General features: G+C 48.9%; 1 protein-coding gene across 1 annotated transcript in view; it reads right to left on the reverse strand.

Moving 5' to 3' along the window:
• Positions 1-14,954: 14,954 nt before the first annotated feature.
• PKP1 (plakophilin 1) overlaps positions 14,955-20,323 on the reverse strand; it is a 52,378-nt gene continuing 47,009 nt past the window's right edge. Inside the window, exons 13-14 of the mRNA XM_003410210.4 lie at positions 18,751-18,857; positions 14,955-17,551 (exon numbers count right to left, since the gene is read on the reverse strand). Coding sequence (XP_003410258.1) covers positions 18,783-18,857 — 75 coding nt within the window. The 3' untranslated portion in view covers positions 14,955-17,551; positions 18,751-18,782. The remainder of the gene's footprint in view (positions 17,552-18,750; positions 18,858-20,323) is intronic.

Consider the following 20,323-nt stretch of genomic DNA (forward strand, 5'->3'; position numbering starts at 1 on the left):
TTGGCATCTCTCTCCAACCCATTGTCCAGTCCGATCCATGTCTGATGAGTTGGCTTCGGGAATGGTTCCTGTCCTGGGCCAACAGAAGGTTTGGGGACCCTGACCGCCGGGATTCCTCTAGTCTCAGTCAGACCATTAAGTCTGGTCTTTTTATGAGAATTTGGGGTCTGCATCCCACTGTTCTCCTGCTCCCTCAGGGGTTCTCTGTTGTGTTCCCTGTCAGGGCAGTCATCGGTTGTGGCTGGGCACCATCTAGCTCTTCTGGTCTCAGGATGATGTAGTCTCTAGTTCATGTGGCCCTTTCTGTCTCTTGGGCTCATAATTACCTTGTGAGTTTGGTGTTCTTCATTCTCCTTTGATCCAGGTGGGCTGAGACTCATTGATGCATCTTAGATGATAGGGTGGAGTCTTAACAACTAAAATGTGACTTTTGCAAGAATCAAAAGGGGCTGTTAAGTTAGGGAACCGTGAACAGAGCCCACTGCCCAGCCGGGAAGGGGATCCCCCAAAGTGCAGCAGGCAGTGGCTATTGAGAAAAACAAATGAAAGGTTTTCATATTTGAGCCTCACCTTCTTTAGGTCTTTACTCAAAAGCCACCTTTGCGAGGAGGACATTCTTGGCCACAAAAGCTGACTTGTTGCCCCTTCCCTGCCATTCCAGCACTTCCAGGTCCCGTCCCTGCCTCCCCTTTCTCTTTAGTGCTTTTCACCACAATTATGTACTTTCATTGTTTATCTTATTGCTTGTGTGTCTCTCTTAACTGTAAGCTCCAGGAGAGCAGGGATTTGTCTCTTCTGTTCACTGCTGAATCCCAGCGTCAAGAGCGTAACTGGGCCCCTGGTGGCACTCAGTAGCTCTTTGCAGAATGAATGAATGAATACCTGTTTATTCTCAGGAAACTGAGACTCCAGGTTACAAATACACAGACGGAGAAAGGGCAGAGAGAGAATCCTGCTCTGAAGATAGATGAACAGAGGGGTTTGGGGGCCAGAGACCTTTGGATATTTGGCAATATGAAGAGCTCAGTGGCTACCATTTTCAGCTGATGGTGGATAAGAGGCCAGGACAACAGCATCCTGAATAAATGATTGGTGGATATCAGCTGAAGAGGAGTTTTTCACAAGAAAGACAACGGGCTGCCTTGGCATGCCCGATGGAGAGGTGCTGTTGCCCTGGCCATGAGTAGCCTGTTTGGTGTCCTGCTTGGCTGAGGGGTGGGGTTGGGAGGTCAATGGTTAAGTGCTTGGCTGCTAACCGAAAGGTTAGTGGTTCAAACCCACCCAGCGGGTCCATGGGAGAAAGACCTGGTGATGTGCTCCTGTGAAGATTACAGCCTAGAAAGCCCTATGGGGAAGTTCTACTCTGTCACATGGGTAGCTATGAGTCAGAACCGACTCCATGGCACCTAACAACATCAACGGCACCACTGGACTGCTGTGAGGGTTAAATGAGGTTACCTAAATACAAGTGCTCAGAACGTGGCCTGGACAACGGCAAGGCGTGTGTTTGCTGTTACCTTTGGGATATTGTGGGGACAGAAGGAGGCCCCTCCCCGCAGTGCAGTGCATCTGCCTGTCCTTTTCCCTCCCTATGGTTCCCACCCCTCCTTCCACTCCCTCTTAATTTCCCTCAGCTTGGGCTTCCCCTCCCTCCCAAGCCAGGGGCATAGGGTTGGCCTTGGCCAGGCCCCTCCTTTCCACCCTCTCCTTCCTTCCAGCCAGGCCTGGGCCCCTGCAGTCGTGGGAAGATGGGCCTGGCTGGGTGAGTCGGCTGGCCTGCCTTGCCCTGCCATGTGCAGCCAAGCAGCGACCAGAGACCGAGGGTGACAACATTCACCACCTCCAGCTGGGATGGCCCAGGTCTTTTCTGAGGAGTGGAGGAACACGGAGCCCCCAACTGCCGCACTCCTCTCCTTTAGGGATTAACTCTCACCCCGGTGCGGTCCCGACACCCTGCCCCCAAATCACTGTCAACCCCTTTTGTGCGGGTACAGAAAGACAGCTGCATGGCCTTAGTGTCCATCCTCCAGCCCTGTTGCTTCTCACATCCTATTCCTAAAACTTTAACCTCCTGTTCCCACCCTTCCCACCTCCTCGCTTTTACACTCCCTTCCCACTTTCATATTTTGCAGTCTCAGCTCTGATTTCTCATATCTTCCTTCTTTTGCAGGTCTGCCTTTCCAGGAAGCCTTCCTAGATTAGCCAGGACCTTGCCACTCCAAAGTGTGGTCCAGAGACCAGCAGCAACCACAATACCTGGGAGCTTGCAGAAATGCAGAATTTCACACCCAGACCCAGATGGGCCCCAGAATCTGCATTTTAACAAACTTCCAGGTGGTCCATATGCACATTAAACCCGTTGTCCTCGAGTTGATTCCGAATCATAGCTACCCTATAGGACAGAGTAGAACTGCCCTGTAGGTAGGGTTTCCAAGGAGCGCCTGGTAGATTCAAACTGCCAACCTTTTCGTTAACAGCCAAACTCTTAACCACTATGCCACCAGGGTTTCATATGCACATTAAACCAAACCAAACCAAATCAAACCAAGCCAAGCCAAGCCAAGCCAAGCCAAGCCAAACCAAACCAAACCGATTGCGGTCAAGTCAATTCTGACTCATAGCAACCTTATAGGACAGAATAGAACTGCCCTATAGGGTTTCCAAGAAGTTCCTGGTGGATTCAAACTGCCTACCTTTTGGTTAGCAGCCATAGCTCTTAACCACTGTGCCGCCAGGTTTTCCATATATGCACATTCCAAACCATACCTGTTGCCATCGAGGTGATTCTGACTCATAGTAACTGTATAAGCCAGAGTAGAACTGTTCCATACAGTTTCCAAGGAGTGCCTTTTGGTTAAGCACTATACCATCAGGGTTTCCATACGTACATTAGAGTCTGAGAGGTACTAAGCTCGGTTAACCTTGCTTCCAACAGCCCTCCAGTTCCTGAAAGGATGGAGGTTCTGGTACCCTGTGTCAGGCTATGCACTGGGATCAGACTGACAGGAGACAGTGGACAGAGCATTTCAAATTCCACAGTACAGGGAAACAGACCCTGCTCCAGTGTAGGACTGCCCCATAGAGTTTCCAAGGAGCGGCTGGTGGATTTGAACTGCCAACTTTTGATTAGCAGCTGAGCTCTTAACCAGTGCACCACCAGGGCTCCTTTGTCAATTAGCACCTATGAATAACCCATTGCCAATGTGTCGATTCTGACTCAATGACTCTGTTGGACAGCGTAGAACTGCCCCATGCAGTTTCCAAGGCTGTAATATTTTGTTTTTGTTTTTTCATTGTGCTTTAGAAGAAGGTTTACAGAGCAAATTAGTTTCTCATTAAATAATTAATACACACATTGTTTTGTGATATTGGTTGCCAGTCCCACGACATGTTAACACTCTCCCCTTCTCTACCTTGGGTTCCCCGTTATCAGCTTTCCTGTCTCCTCCTGCCTTCTCCTCCTTGCCCCTGGCCTGTTGTGCACATTTAGCCTTGTTTTGTCTTATGGGCCTGTCTAATCTTTGGATTAAGGGTGAACCCCAGGAGTGACTTCAGTACTGAGTTAAAAGTGTGTCCAGGGGCCACACTCTCGGGATTTTTCCAGTCTCTGTCAGATCAGCAAGCCTGGTCTTTCAGAGTTTGAGTTTTGTTTTATACTTTTCTCCAGCTCTATCTGGGACCCTGTATTGTGATCCCTGTCAGAGCAGTCACTGGTGGTAGCCAGGCACCATCTGGTTGTGCCAGACTCAGCCTGGTAGAGGCTGTAGTAGTGGTGTTCCGTCAGTCTTTGGACTAATCTTTCCTCCAATCCTGTAATCTTTCCAGAAGCAGACTGCACATCTTTCTCCTCAGCTGGTAGTTTCAAACCACCAACCTTTCAGTTAGCAGCCAAGTGTTTAACCACTGTACCACCAGGGCTCCTTTAGCACTTCGTGTAAATAACTTGGGGAAATGCTAATCGAAGTCCCATCCCTGTCAACACACACACACACACACTCATACATATGCACACACACACTTTTGCACACACATTCATATACACACACTCTCTCTTTCACAACAATTATTAAGATTTTTATGTGAGGTTCCTAAATTGTTAAGTGGTCCCCCCTGCACGCATTTGGTGTTGGAGTCTGGTGGTGTTGGAGAATCTGAGCCTGAGATGTTGGGAAGAGGTCTAGGGGAACTTCCCTTTCAATGCTGTACTGGGCAGTGGTCATGCTGGGGCAAGTGATGCTACTTCATCTAGGGCCTGTGGGACAGCTTGTCCTCACCTGCCTCGATTTCTGCCGTGCACCTGGTGGCTTGGCTTTTATTTAACATTCCCGCCACACTTTTCACATTTCGAGTCTCCAATGCTATCTGTTCTCCGAAATCTATCAGCTTAGTCCTGGAGCTGGAGCCACTCCCTGCAGGGGGAAGGCTGTTCCCATGGGCCTGATGGTTATTATAAAGGAAGCCACGATCCCCACCTGAGGGAAGGGGGAGGGGAGGAGGACGTCTACAAATCTAGTAGCAGTTGGGCTGGGTTTGTGCAGGCAAGTTCTATTTGCCTTGCCCCCGCACCCCACTTCCTGGAGAATTTGTGGCAGCAGCTGGCAGTTTTCTAGCCAAACCCTGGCCTGGACTTTTGCTGACACCATGGTTAGATGGAAGGTGGAACTGGCAGGGCCAGTTCTGACAGCCTGACTCATCCAATTCTTTGGTCCCCCACCTCTCGCCAGGGTGGTTGAGGAAGCCGAACCAGGGCGAGTGTGGGAATCTATGCAGGAATGCCAGGCTATAGGCTCCCCAGCCCTGCCTGGGGAGCTGGGACAGGCTGGGGTCTAGGTTTGGGGCTCATGGAGATACCGGGGAAACTGGTGAACAAGGAAAAAGGAGTCTTTGAGAGCACACAGTGGCAGAACTGGAAGGGGCCCCAGACAATCAAGCTCCTCTCATTTTAGCAGGAAGGAAACTGGTGAGGTACCTTTCCCAAGGCCACACATGGACTCTAGTAGATTTGGGATCTCTTGACAATTATATGGAGACATCACTTTTTGTGGCTTTTGGGCTGCTTCTCCAGCCAGAATTGCCGTATTCAGAATTACCTGGGCATAAGTTTGTCCCAAAGCTGGCTCCATCTGCACTGGAGAATCCCATTTCTAAATGCCAACATGTCCCACACCCAACTCCCTTGCTTCTTCCTAGACCCAGTTCCCTGAGAAACTTGTGGAGTAGGCCCACTGCAGGCTGAGAGGAGCTTGATTGTCTAGGGCTCCCTGAAGTGAAAAAAAAAAAAAAAAAGACTTCTATGTGACTTTCCAAGGACTGGAACCTGACAATTTCCAAGCCTGGATGACAGAAGAGGCTAGAAATGGATGCCTCAGATCAGATAGGTCCCAGCCTCACTGTACTTGGTGCTACTCAGACCACATCTGGTGTCCCGTGTCCTGTTCAGAGCTCCAGTCCTTAAGACAGACAATGACAACCTCAGACGTGCTGAGGGAAGGGAGACTAAGACAATAAGAGGGACACTAAACCAAATCCTGAGGACATTGGTGATTGAGTGGTAGAATTCTCACCTTCCGTGTGGGACACCGACGTTCAATTCCTGAACAGTGCACCTCATGCGCAGCTACCACCCATGGGTCAGTGGAGGGCCTGTGTGCTGCTACGAAGCTGTCTTAGAAGAAGTACAGCCAGAGTGTTCACTGGAAGCGAGGATGGCAAGACTTGGTCTCACATACTTTGGACATGTTATCAGGAGGGACCAGTCCCTTGAGGACACCATGCTTGGTAGAGGGTCAGCAAAAAAGAGGAAGACCCTCAACGAGATGGATTGACACAGCGGCTGCAACAATGGACTCAAGCATAGCAACAATTGTGAGGATGGCGCAGGACTGGTTTGTTTTGTTTTGTTGTACCTGGGGTCACTATGAGTTGGAACCGACTCGACGGCACCTAACAACAATGAAGCTGAAGAGGTTTCAGCAGAGCTTCCAGACTAAGACTGACTAGGAAGAAAGGCCTGACAATCTAGTTCTGAAAATCAGCCAGTGAAAACCCTATGAATCACAACGGTCTGACCCCCAACTGATTGTGGGGACGGCACGAGACCGGGCACAGTTTTGTTTTGTTGTACATGGGGTTGCCATGAGTCGGGGGTCAACTCAGGGACACCTAACAACAACGAATCAAATTCTGTAAGGAATGGCTGATGAAACAGACTTAGGCTGGAGATGTGAAAACTCAGGGCAAGAGGGTTGTGTTCAGGTATTAGGAGGATTGTCATGGGGAGGAGAGAAGGGACCTGTCCTCCATGGCTTCAGAAGGTAAAGACAAGAGCCAGTGAGTGAAAGCTAGAGGAACTAGGAACCTGGTGAACTAGCATTGACAGGTGGGGAGCTCTGTCTCTGGAGGTGCTCAGACGAGGCTGCATGGCCAACTTGGAAGGCTGTGGTTATGGGCCTACACATGCCAGAAACAGGGGAGGGAGCTGGAAGACCTTTAAGATCAGTTGACCCCCAAGAGTCTGTGATTCCATGTCCACAGTCAAATTCAACACCACACATACTGAGCACATGCTCCATGCTGGATACGGTACTGGATGTTGGGAAAGGACCCAGAAATGAATAAGTCGACGTCCCTGCCCACCAGAACTCATTCCACAGAGGGGGACAGACACAGGCACAAGTCAGGACATGGCCAGAGCTCCACACGGATGGGGACATGCAGGCTTCACAAAGGGAATGACTTGTCAGTTGACCTCAAAGGATGAATAGGATTTTGACAGGCAAAGCCGGGGAAGGGAGCACCAGGGCGAAGCAGCAGTAATGACAGTAGAATTAAACAGGCATGTGGTGTTTGGGGAGCTGCTGAACCGGAGTGGATACAGGGAGTGAATGCCAAGGAGACGGGTGCAGGAGGGTGGACTGGGTCCAGCCTGGGAGGGCCTTGGGGGACAGCCTAAAAATTCTAGCTCCAGAAAATTGGGAGGTGACAGATGTTTTTAGCCAGTATTATTATTATTTTTTAAATAATATTTTCTTGTGTTTTCAGTGAAAGTTTACACAGCAAATTCGGTTCTCGTTTAGCAATTTCTACACAAATCGTTCAGTGACATTGCTTAATTTTTCACAGTGTTTCAATCTTCTCACTTCCATTCCGGTTGTTCCGTTTCCATTAATCTAGTTTTCCTGCCCAATTACCTCCTCATTTTTGCTTTAGAGTAATTGTTGACTGTTTGGTCTCATGTAGATGTTTTTTTAAGGAGCACAGTGCTCACAGGTGATATTCTTCATTTTATGAGACAATCTGTTGTTGAGCTAAATGGTGGTCTCAGGGAATAGTTTTGTTTCAAGATTTGAAGGGTATCTCAGGGTAATAATCTCGAGAAGCCCTCTAGTCTCAACTGGTCCAGTAAGTCTGGGCTTTTTAAAAGATTTTATTGTGCTTTAGGTGAAAGTTTATAGCACAAATTAGTTTCTTGTTCAAAAAAGTATTCACAAATTGTTTTGTGACATTGGTTGCAACATTGAAATGTGTCAGCATTCTCCCCCTTTCCCTTTCCACCCCCCATTCCCCACGTCCATTCCTCCAGTTTTCTTGTCCCTTTCTGCTTTCTCATCTTTGCTCTTGGGCAGGTGTTGCCCATTTATTCCCATATACTTGATTGAACTAAGAAGCACGTTCCTCACGTGTATTATTGTTTGTTTTATAGGCCTGTCTAACCTTTGGCCGAAATGTGGACTTTGGGGTGGCTTCAGTTCTGAGTTAGCAGAATGTTCAGGGGCCACAGTCTCGGGAGTTACTCCAGTCTCTGTCAGACCAGTAAATCTGATCTTTTTTGTGTGTGTGTGTGAAATTGTTCTACGTTTTTCTCCTGCTCTGTCCGGGTTTCTTTATTTTGGATCCCTGTGAGAGCAGTAGGTGGCGATAGCCAGGCACCATCTAGTTCAGAGCTTAGGCTGAGGTTGTGAGTCATATATTTCATTAGTTCTTTAGACTGATGCCTTCTTTGTGTCTTTGTTTTGTTTTGTTTTCATTCTCCTTTGTTCCATATGGAATGGGACCGATAGATATTCCTTAGATGGCCTCTTGAAAGTTTTTAAGACCCCAGACACTACTCACTAAAGTAGGATGTAGAACATGTTATGAACTATGTTATGTCAATTGACCTAGATGTCCCCCAAAGCTATGGTCCCCAGCCCTCAGCCCCAGCAATTCAGTCCCTCAAGGTGTTTGGATGTGTCTAGGAAGCTTCCAGGACTTTGCCTTGGACATGGAGTGCTGACTTCCCGTATATTGTGGGTTGTCTTTCCCTTCACCAGAGTTGACATTTGTCTACTATCTAGTTAGTGATTTCCCTCCCACTCCTCCCCTCCCTCATAACCACCAAAGATTTTTTTTTCTCCATGTAAAACTTTTCTAGAAGCCCTGGTGGCACAGTGGTTAAGAGTTTGGTTGCTAACCAAAAGGTCAGAAACCCTATGGGGCCAGCTCTACTCTATCGTTTAGGGTTGGTACGAGTCAGAATTGACTCAACAGCAATGGGTTTGGTTTTTTTTTTTTAAACCTTTTCTTGAGTTTTTGTAACAGTGGTGTCATACTATATTTGTCCTTTTTTGATTGGCTTATTTTACTCAGCACAGCGCCCTCCAGATTCATCCATGTCGTGAGATGTTTGTGGATTCGTTGTTATTCTTTATTGTTGAGTAGTATTCCATTGTGTGTATGTACCATAATTTTTTTATCCATTCATCTTTTGATGGGACACTTAGGTTGTTTTCATCTTTTTGCTATTGTGAATAGTGCTGCAATGAATATAGGTGTGCATGTTCGTGTGATGGCTCATATTTCTCTAGGATACATTCCTAAGACTGGAATTGCTGAATAGTATGGTATTTCTATTTCTTGCTTTTTAAGAAGATGCCATATCATTTTCCATAGTGGTTCTATCTTTTTTAATTCCTACCAGGAGTGCATAAGAGTTTTGGTCTCCCTGCAATCTCTGCAACGTTTGTTATTTTCTGTGTTTCTGATTAGTGCCAGTAATGTTGGGGTGAGATGGTATCTCACTGTAGTTTTGGTTTGCATTTCTCTAATGGTTAATGGATGATGGCGACCATTTCCTCATGTGTCTGTTAGCTGCCTGAATGTCTTCTAAAACAATAATATTTTTATTAATATTATAAATATTATAGCTGCCTGACAGACTTCTATAATATTATTTTGACTGCATACTCCTGGCTTGTGCTTTAAAAAATTTTGAATAGGCTTTATTTTTTAGAGCAGTTTTAGGTTTATGGAAAAAATTGTGCAGAAAATAGACTTCCTGTATACCCTATTTTCTCTGCATATAGTTCCTCCTAGTATTAGTGTGCCATTACGGATGCGGCTGCTATGGCGCTTTTCTATGGTACACTTGTTATAGCTGATGAGCCAGCGTTGATAACCTTATTATTCACTGAGCCCATCATTTGCATCAGGGTTCACTTTTTGTGTTGTATGGACCTATAGGTTTTGACAAATGCGTAATGGCTTATGTCCACCATTACAGTATCATGCAGAATAGCTTCGCTGCCCTAAAAATTCCCTGTGCTCCATCTTTTCACACCCACCTCAACTCCTGGCAACCACTGATCCTTTTACTACTCTCTACAGTTTTGCCTTTTCCAGAATGTCATGTAGTTGGAATCATACAGTATGTAGCTTTTTCAGACTCCTCCTTCATTTTTAAAAACAAATATGGGGACTGCTCTGTGGCAGGCGCTGCTCAGATCCCTGCTTTCAAGAAGCCCACAGTCTAGTGGCCGGAAGGGAGAGAGAAACAGGCTGTCATGGGGGTGGTGGGTGCTGGCTCCAGCACAGGGCTGAGGGAGTGCCAGGAGGCACACTTGATGCAGTGGGGAGGGGAGACGCAGCTGACACAGAGTGGTGAGGGTGAAGGCAGGCGGTGTAGGAGAAAGGGGCTGCCTGGAAACCCAGAGACCTGAGCTCTAGATCTGACCCTGCTACAAGTGCTGCTTGGTGACCCTGAGCAAGTCACTTTGCCTCCCTCGCCTGCAAACTGAGAGAGTTGGACTAGATCAGGGTTTTCCTGGGAGGGTGGTGGGGGCACTTGGAGTTCCTGCCCCAGCCTCTTCCATCAGGGCCATTTCAAACTTGCATGCTTGGTGTCTCAGCCTTCCATGTTATAGATTGTTTACTGAAAGCATTCTGTGTCTGACAAAACAAAAACAAACAAAAAAATCCAACCAGTTGACAATGAGGTAACCCCATGTGTATCAGAGTAGAACTGTGCTCCATAGGGCTTTCAATAGCTGGTTTTTTGGATGTAGATTGCCAGGCCTTTCTTCTGAGGTGCCTCTGGGTGGACGCAAACCTCCAACCTTTCGGTTAACACCCAAGTGTGTTAACAGCCACTCAGAGACTCCAATGTGTGAAAATCACCAACTAGGAGACCTCTGAGGACCCTACAGCTGTCACGTCTGTGACCCTGGCATGGAATGGTAAGTCCAGCATGCTACTCCAGCCACCCTGTCTTCCAGCTCCTGGTACCTGGGGACTATGGCCCCATCCTATACAGTCCTATCAATTGTCCAGCCATCAAGGACCTCTGATTTGTTGGGGCCAAGAACAAAGGCTCTGCTCCCTAGAAGGTCCCAAACTCAGAGAGACACGGGAACCAGGCAGAGCCAACAAGAGAAAAAGAAACGGAGGGCCTGGGCAAGAAGTGGCCCCTTTCATTTCAGGAGTGGACAGCTGGTGGGTTGTCTGGGAAAGGGCTTGTCTCGGCCTAGAGGAGGTGGCAGAGAAGTGACTTCTACTTAGTCTTGAGGAGCTTCTCCAAAGAGAACAAGAATTTCTTTCTTTTTTTTTTTTCCAGATAATTCTTGAATTAAAGAGGAAAAAGGTGACCAGTGTATTATTCTCAGATACTGCTCAGTCTCAGACCCACATTACAGAAGGTTCAGAAGGGGCGCCAGTCTGTGGATGGAGTCACTAGAGGGCAGTTTAGGAGCCAACCTAACAGTGTTGGCAACTGCCGTCTTGAAAGCAGCAATAGCAGAAGGGAAGGAGCATGCACGAGCCTTGGTCTCAGTCCCGGTTCAAATTCCAGGTCCATCACCTGCTAGCTGTGTGACCTTGAAGAAATTACTCAGCCTCGCTGAACCGGTTTCCTTATCTGTAAAACAGAAATGGCCATACCTACTTGGGGCATTCATATGAAGATTAAAGGTGATGTATGTAACTGCCCAGCACAGCACCTGCTCCTCCGCAAGAGGCCATGTCAGAGGTGGTCACTCTTCCTTAGGTTTATACTGAGCCCTACAGCCCGGCTGTCCTCCAGGAAAACTCTGGGCTCCAGAATGTAGGCGTGTGAGCCTGAGAGACTCCAGAGCGACAGACACGGGCTCAGTGTGGGCCCAGTGGCCTTGGAGACTTGGCAGACGAGTCCTCTCTGAGTGAGGTGGTGAGAGCAGAATGTTAACGGCCTCGTGTAGAGACTGTGGCATTGTACAGCTCAGAGATTTAGAACCACTTGATAAATACTGAGATTGAAAAAAATAATTTTGTTTTTAACCCACCAATCATAAAACTTCTTCATGGTTGATGAAAGGGGTTGGCGTATTGGGAGCATGACGTCCTTTGTGTGTATGAGAAATCTTCTGATCCTCCATCAGTGGGACTATCAGCTTTGACACGCTTCCCGGAGACGGCTGATGGGTGATTGGTGACGTTTGTATTCTGCTGGACCAGTGGCAGGTGTCTGCAGGCTGACTGGTAAGGGTGGAGGGACACCTGCTGTGGCCCTTGAAGCTTTTTTCCCTCTATGGGAAGCTCCCCTGTGGCCCCATATTCTAACCAACCAGCCAAAGCAGCTGGCCCTAGACTAGATTACACACGCAGTAGCTTCTAGCGTCTGATATTCCACTAATCAGAGCTTCCTATTTATTGACGTGACTGCACAGCAGCCACAGCTTGTGAGATGTGCAATCTTGTGATGCTGCGAGACTCTGATTCAGCAAAGGTTTAATTAGGTCGGGCTTGTCTCCGAACGTATTCTAGGGCTCTGACAGCCGGGAGGCTTGAGGAGATGTTCAGACTGCACTCGGATGGGACAGAGGTCTTGGTTCTGCCGCAAACGTGCTGGGTGACTCTGGGCAAGTCATTTTCTCCCTTTGGATTTCAGTTTCCTCATCTATAAATTGGAACCTAATATACTGTGCTCTGTCCGTCTCACTAGGATGGAGTAAAGATCAAAACAGACAAGGAATACACAAAAGCTTTGCCACTTAAAGGGATGATTTCGTGGCCTCTCAAGTGAAAAAAACTACTGTTACTATTAACAACTTCTATCCACTCTTTTTTTTTTTTTATCTACTCTTTAGAGTCAGAATCGACTCCACGGCAATGGGTTTGGTTTTTGGTTTTATTCACTCTTTCCCCTGACTGGGCTGGGCCACAGAATGCACTGGGTTCTAAAAAGTGAATAACTTGGACTCCTGCAGGGAAAGTTGGGCCCTGGGCCCCATCAGTTGCAAAGGGGGCAGGAGGAAATGGCTTCGAGGCTCAGGGCAGACAGACACAGGGCAGCCTGGACAGGGGAGTCTGGGAGACTCGGCCTCTAGGACCACAAGACCTCTTCCTCGCCATAATCCAGGCCTCCAGGTGTCCTCGATGGCCCTAGGTTGGTCTTGCCCATCTGCCCCCAGACCCCAAGGCCCTCCCATTCTCATTGGCTACTGCACTTAGGGGTCAGAAAGGTCGGCCACCCTCTTGGTTAAGGAGGGCTCAGTTAAGACCTTTGTGGCCCTTTGGCACTCTTACATACTAAATGTGCCCACAGACCATTATATTTTACTGTTGGGTATAATTTCTCAGGAATCGCACTTGGTGATTTTGGGGAAATGAGGTAACTAATCCAATAATCGTTTTCAAATGTTTGTAAACAGTGACGGTGATGTAATGTTGTGCCGTGCACCGTGCCACACGCACACAGCGGATTACTACACAGCAGTCAATGTAATACGCAATAACAATGGATGAATCTCACAAACGTAGTGTTGAGCTAAAGAAGCCAGACACAAACAAAGATATATTAGTAACTCTATTTATATACAGTTCAAAAACAGGTAAAAATAATATATGGTATTAGAAATAGGAATAGTGGTTACCCTTGGAGAGGGGAGAACAGGAAGGGGTGTGAGAAGGGCTTTGGGGTGCTGGTGATGTTTTGTTTCTTCATCTGGGTGCTGGTTAGAGGGTGTGATCAGTTTGTGAAAACAGCTGCACACGGTTGAGTACTTTCCTGCATCTATGTTATATTTCAATAAAAGCTTAAAAAATCAGAACATTTGTTAATTTTGGATTTGCGATGTGATTTTATATTTTGGAGCCAATACAGGTTTTTCAGGTCTCAGAACATTTTTAGAGGCCTTAGGTCTAGTGTACCATATTTTTACACATTTGCTTGCCGGCCCTGTCCCCACCCCACCCTACCCCCAGCAAGATATTGTCGTAATCAAACTACACTAATTTTTTTTAATAGCAACATGTGGAAGAGTATTGGCTCAGCAGCACTTGTGACGGTGTCTCATGGGGAGAGGGTGAGGCCGGCAAACAAAAGCAGAGGGCATGGGTTATTTGCATAAATATACAGTATTTAGCAATCTGGGCCACAGGTAGGCCAAACTCCCTCCCCCTGCAAAGGGCTGTGTCAAGGCTTCTCCTCCCGGTGCCTGGCCTGCCCCACCCCTTACCCTGAGGGATGACCCAGGGGGCCCTGGGCTCTAGTAGAGTAGCCACCCAGTCCTCACCCACCCAGGCTAGGAAAAGCCCCTTGCAGCTCCTGCCCTAAGCATCCGACCTTCTCTAACCGGTAAATTCCAAGTCATGAGGTGAACACCTCCCACTGCTGGCCCACAGCAACGACGACGCTCACCCTGTGATGTGATTTACTGCCTGTGTCTTACTAAGGTAACGTGTGCATGCCTTGTCCCTGTGAGCCTTTTGAGGCTGGAGCCCACCGTGTTCTTTGTTTTTGTAACTTTCTAGTGCCTGATATGGAGCCTTGGTGGCGCAGTGGTTGAAAGCTTGGCTGCTAACTGAAAGGTTGGCAGTTCGAATCCACCAGCTGCTCCTTGAAAACCCTATGGTGCAGTTCTACTCTGTCCTATAGGGTTGCTATGAGTTGGAATTGACTCGACGGCAATGGGTTTGGCTTGGTGCCTGATACAAGGCTATTGGTTTGGTGGCAGAATTTCCGCCCGCCATGCCATGCAGGAGACCTGGGTTCAATTCCGGGCCAATGCACCTCATATGCGGCCACCACCCATCTGCCGGTGGAGGTTGCGTGTTGCTATGATGCTGAACAGGTTTCAGTGGGGTCTCCAGACTAAGATGGACTAGGAAGAAAGGACTGGTAATCTATTTCCTACATTCAGTCACTGAAAACCCTATGGATCACAATGGTCCAAACCACCACCCGTTAGGATTATGGCTCAGGACTGGGCAGCGTTTTGTTCAGTTGTGCATGGGATCACCAGGAGCTGGGGGCCGATTTGATGGCAGCTAACAACAGTGCCTGATACAGAGCCAGGGTGGAGTGTGCATTCAACATACCTGTTCTCCTTTTACCTCCCTGAAGTTCCTTCTCACAGGTACCCTGCCTTGTGGGGTGAGGGGGTCTATACTGGGGTGGCTTTTCCATTTACTAGCTTTGTGACATTGGGCATATTTGTTCCCTCCCTAAGTCTCACGTACTTGTAAAATTAGGATAGCCATACTAGCGTCCTGAGCTATTGTGAGGCTCAAATGTGCTAATGCAGAGCAGGTGTGCAGGGATGGTGTTGTCCCGCCCCCTCGGGACAATCTTTGCCTGTTACGGGGTCCACAAGAGGCGATCCTGCCAAGAAGTGAGCGGCTCCACATTCCTCAACAGCACCCTAAATAATCCACTACTTGAAAAAATTCAAAGTAACTCCAGCAATTTATTGATTTCCTCTATTTCCAAAAAAGCAAATACATAGTGTACCACACAGGGCATCTGGCCTGGCCAGCACAAGGCTCTTATACAAACACGGAGCAAGGTGGGATGAGCTGTGGGAAGGCTCGTGGCCACCCCAATGTGTCCTCCCCTGCCCATTCCACAGTCCCAGACATGGTCACCCACCATCTCATCTCTTCGCAAGGCTCCAAAGTGGGTGAGGGGACCATCACTGATCCTCTTGGGCGCCTGGGACCCCACTGGAAAGGTTGCTGGGGGCAACAATTGGATTTGTCTTAAAAACAGGTCAAAAGATCCTGGGGTCAGGACAGGGACAGAAGAGATGAAGTGGTCTATGTCCTTCTTCATTTGGCCCCAAATAGGAATGTTTAATTTTGGGTGTCAACCCTGGTAGTGTGAGGCCAATGTAGACTTACTATACTGAAACACACCTCGGATATATAAAGCCTGGCAAACCCCTTCTTCCCTTTCTCCAGGAAAGGCATCCTCAAACTCCTCTGTTTTACCTCTTCCAAATGGACAGGCATGGGCCAGGGGTCTGGGTGACAGACCCAGCTGGCTGGCCTGAGAGAGGTTATTAAAAGCAGGGTTGGCCTAACTACCCACCAAGGATGCCATGTCTTCTCTCCCCTTCATGAGAATAGTCTCTTTTGCTCACTGGTGTATCCTAAGTGTTCAGAACTGTGCCTGGTGCATGTGGGGCACTCAATATAAATATTAAGAAATACAGTCCTCTGGGTCCTGATGACTGGAAGGAGTCATGCCCATGTGGGCCCCTAAGAGGGAGGGATGAGCCAGGAGTGGGCCTTCAATTCTGAGTGAGGAGCAAGGGGAGGGCACTCAGAACCACAGCACCGGGGGACACCTGGTTAATGGGCAGGGCAGCCTCTCAAGGAAGAGTGTAGCTTCATTTCTCATCTCTCCCCCTCAGCCTCAGTGTCGCATCTCTTAATAGGCGCATCCTGAGTCCAGCAGGTGTTTTTCAGTTCAAATTGCTGGGGTAAGAAGCAGGGTGGTGGTGGGGGGTGCATGATGCCGAAGGGGAGGAGACGTGGATGAAGGAGAGGGCCCGAGGAGCATCTTCTAGAGTAGGTTACAGCTATGGGAGTTACTTCCTATCTAAGCCCAAAGGTGCCAGCATGGGAGGTGGAATCAGAGACCAGGAAAGCCTTGAGAGCCCTTGGCTCCACTCTATTTTGCAGCTTGTGCTAAGGGCTGTTTACACAGAAAGTTTTCCCATGAGGTCCTGAAGCCCTTCTACTATCCATCTGAAATGCACAAGAGTCTGGGGCCTTGGGTGTGGCTGGTGCCACTGACAGGCCTCTTTGATTGCATCCCCTAGAGCTTCCCCAAAGACAAGAGGAGACTAGGATGGCTGAGGCTCAGGGAACTGGAGAGAGGCCTCCAGTGGGGGCGAGTGCTGCTAGGGGCCCTGGCATGATGCTCTCTCTCCCGGCCTACCCAAGTTCCCAAACTTTCCCCCACTTGAGTTTCAGCATCTTCCTGCGTCCCTTCTGAATACCTACACCCCTGGTCCACTGGAATCTGCAACAGGTTGATCGATGCCCAATGCCAGCCTGTTCGCTCCTCCAGTGGGAACGTGAAGACCAAACAGCTATTCTCTGAACAGCTCTTTGGCTTTGAGCACATGTGTGCCTTCTTTCTCCTCCAGCCTGTAGATGACGAGCCCCCTGAAGGCAGGGGCTTTGTAGACTGAGCCTGCTCAGGAAACCCATCTCTCTGGCTTCTATTTCCCCAGGTCAGACCTCAAATAGCAAAACCAGAGTGGCTGACCTTGCTCATCTTCTACAGCCTCACACCTTGCCCGGCCCCAGTCCTGGTGGCACTGTGGGAAGGGCAGCCTTATCATTATTATTTTTTCTCATTAGATACATTGAACCTGAACACCTTCGCAATATCACTTCCTGCAAACAGCCTATTAAGAGCGGGGGTTAGCCCCAGCCCTGATCTCTTCTTCCCACCCCACCCCCTGGAAGACATCAGGCAGGGGGCCCACAGGATACCTCTGTGTGCCTGACTCTGGCGGGGTTCCCCTGCTCTGGCACAATATATTTCAGTAACTATGGGCATCTAACCAAAAAGCATATCATACTTGTCTATGAGTAAGAAACACGGGAGAGTCCTTTACACCACTTCATAAGCCGCAATAAAACAGCTTACCTAGGTTTTTACAGTTTGTGGTCATTCTTTCAGACAGTCATGCAAACGCACACACACCCGCACGCACACACACACACACACACTCACACACTTACATTATACACATATGTATATGATTTTTCAGAGCAAGAAGTATTGACATAAGACATAAGCCCCTTTAACTCAAGAAAGGCCCCTCCCAGCCCTCCCAACCCCCCCAGCCCCCACTGCCTGCCAGTTCCCCCAAGGAAAAAAAAGAATCTAAAAATATTTCCACCATCTACAGTTTTCAGGTTTGCTCTCAGCTGCTTTTGAACTTCTCCAAATACTGCACAGGGTGGGCAGAATCATCCATCCAGCAAAGCCTGAGGTCTTCTCAGCTGGGACATATCAGTTCTGGAAAAAGAGACATCCTCAAGTTAGCATTTATACTGAGAAGCTTCCACACCAGTAAGGCTGGCCAATACTGCCTGCCCCTTCTGGCCCACCTCTCAGGTGCACTCGGGCCTCAGACTGGATTCAGGACCACCGTGTTGAATTCATAGGTTGCTCTTGTTGATTCAGAGGCTTGTTGGTTTTGTCCCCCACCGCCGTCCCCTGCCCGCCCTCCTCCACCAACACAGCACGATGCTGAGCACCTGGGCTGAGCTCATGCAGGGCCTGCTGAGTTCAGTCTTCCCCCCTTATCTGCCCTCATGCGGAAGCTCCTCTGCCAGAAGAGGGCGGCTGAAGTCTTATCAGTCCTCATCTGAGCCAAAGTTACAGCCCTCTCCCCTACCAGGACCCTCCTCAGGTCCCAAGACTGGGGGAGGAGGCCTGGCAGAGAGCCAGGAGCACTAAGGCCTTCAGCTCAGAGGCCCTGACCTCATCCCTGGCTATTTGCAGAAAGCTCCATACCAGGGCTGCCTCTGGTGACCCTCTCTAGGTTTGACAGTGTCTGGTTTGAATATCTAAATGTAGTCCTTGGCTTACCTGCCTCAGAAACACTTTGGATGCTTATCTAAAAAGCCGTATTCCTGGACCCCGCCCCAGAGCTACCCAGTCAGAATTGCTGGTGTTGGGGTCATAACCATGCATTTTAGAAAGCATCCCAGGTCATTCTGATGAACGCTTGGAGAGCCCTTATCACAGATACTGGTTCTGAGTTTTTGGTTCCTAGGTCAGCTGGAAATAAGCTTATCCATGGTGGCATGTGCAGAGACTGAGAAGTGGATTGAAAAGGATAAGAAAGTAAACTGTGGGTGTGCACTCTGGGAGGGAGGGGGGCATTCACACTGTAGTCCACGTGGATGACACGACCTGGATTATGCAGCACACAACTTACATGCTTGTATGCAGCAGCCCCGCCCAGACCTCTGGCACTGTTGACGCTACCCGGACGCTGCACATCCCTAACGTCCTGTGGTGGGACAGCCCGTGACCTGGTCAAGCAGTCCACACAGCCACTGTTGCAGCCTTTGTGTCTCCCAGGACAAGGTTGCTTCCTACATTCCTGGGGAGCACAGGCCTGGCCCCTCTCTCTGAGGCTGGCTGAGGCCACCACAGTTGTCCTAGAGGTGCCCTCTACCCTGGGAGGTGGGAATGCTGATCCTTACCTGCAAGCTGTACTTGCTTGGACAGCCTCTCTTTAGAATCGGGAGGTGAAGTTCCTTAGGCTATTGGCCCCAACAAAGGTTCCCAGCATGTTCCTATCAAAGCCTTGCTGCAAGAAGAGAAATAGCAAGCACATGAATTATCCTAGGACAAAACAGAGCAGGGCTCCCTGTGAGGTCAAAACTGCACTCCTGGAGTGTCCTCAAGCTTGAACCATGGTCTCTGGCTACTCTACCGAGCCCTCTAGACACAGGTGTACTGTGAGCACTATGCCCAAGTGTCAGGGCTAAAACTGGCCTCGTCAAATGTGCAACCGCACTCAATGTCATCATACCCATGAGTTAGCGCAGCATTTGGACTCCCTTCAACGTGTCTGAATTTTCTACTTGCATTTGAGGACACCTGAATCCAGGCGCGAGGATTTAGGCTAGCACTCGTTACTCCTGAAACAGGACGATCACCAAATTCAGATGAGAGAAGTTGTTAGCTGTTCTTTCCTCTGACCCGCCTGTCTTTTTTGTTGTTGCTAATCCTGACAAGAATTCTGGGCAAGGAGGCTGTGCTCAGCATTTCTCAAACACCGAGCAGGGGCCAGAGGAGGAAGTGAGAAGCCACTGTGCTAGAAGGTTCTACTTGTCTGCCTGCTATCCCCAGCCTCACTGGATCCTGAACTCCTGCTGGTGGAGACAGCATCTTGTTCCTGTTCTCCTAGCATGCAGCAAGTGCTCAATAAATGCTTTGGAGTGAAGGAGAACAGTATAATGTGAGCCCCAATGGGCCCAGGTACCATGAGAAGAGACCTTGGTGTCAGCCCTGAGCTCTGAGGCGTGGGGAGTCAAGTTGGCTTTCACCAGCCTGTGGGAACACGACGGGAGACCAGGGTATTCAAAACAGCAACGGGCTCAAAGCCCCATGCCTGCTGTTTTTTCCCCTGTAGATTTGCTTGCTCATTCCTGTTAAGCTTGGCTGAATTTGGTGGCAAGAGCCCAGGAGTGAGAAGTGCTGGGTCCTCATCCTGTCTCCTGCACTAACTCACGGAATCACGGCACTCAAACTCCTTGGACCGTGGTTCCCTATTCTGCAAAATGGACATAAGCCAGGCAGGCCTGCCTCACCTGTGGTTGCGATAACCCAATGAACGATGGGTGGGAAGGTGCTTTGGGAACAGGAGCACCAACCTAGAGCACACTGACGCTGTCGTCAACCACAGGTAGAGGGATAAAGAGCAGAGACTGAGCGAAGAAGCTGGTTTTCCCTAAGGCACTGCACAGGAGGGAATTCAGACCCAGCGTTCAGCAAGTGGTTTCTGTACTTGTGTCTTAGGCTGGGCGTGATCTCTGTTTACATTTTGGAGTGAGTCGAGGCCTCTAGACCACCATCAGAGAACTTGAGGACACCCTCACGCCATCCTCCTTACCTGCCTCACCTACTTGGCCTTTCCAGCAGCTGTCCCTTGGCCAAGCCCACTCTCACTGTGGTGTTGAGGGAAAAGAGAACTGGACTGTCAGAGAACAAGGGCCACTCATTGCTGTAGCCTCAGTTTCCTAAACTTTTTTGACCACAGCGGCCTCAGGA

The sequence above is a fragment of the Loxodonta africana genome, chromosome 20 (assembly GCF_030014295.1).
Source record: "Loxodonta africana isolate mLoxAfr1 chromosome 20, mLoxAfr1.hap2, whole genome shotgun sequence".
Taxonomy (NCBI): Eukaryota; Metazoa; Chordata; class Mammalia; order Proboscidea; family Elephantidae; genus Loxodonta; species Loxodonta africana.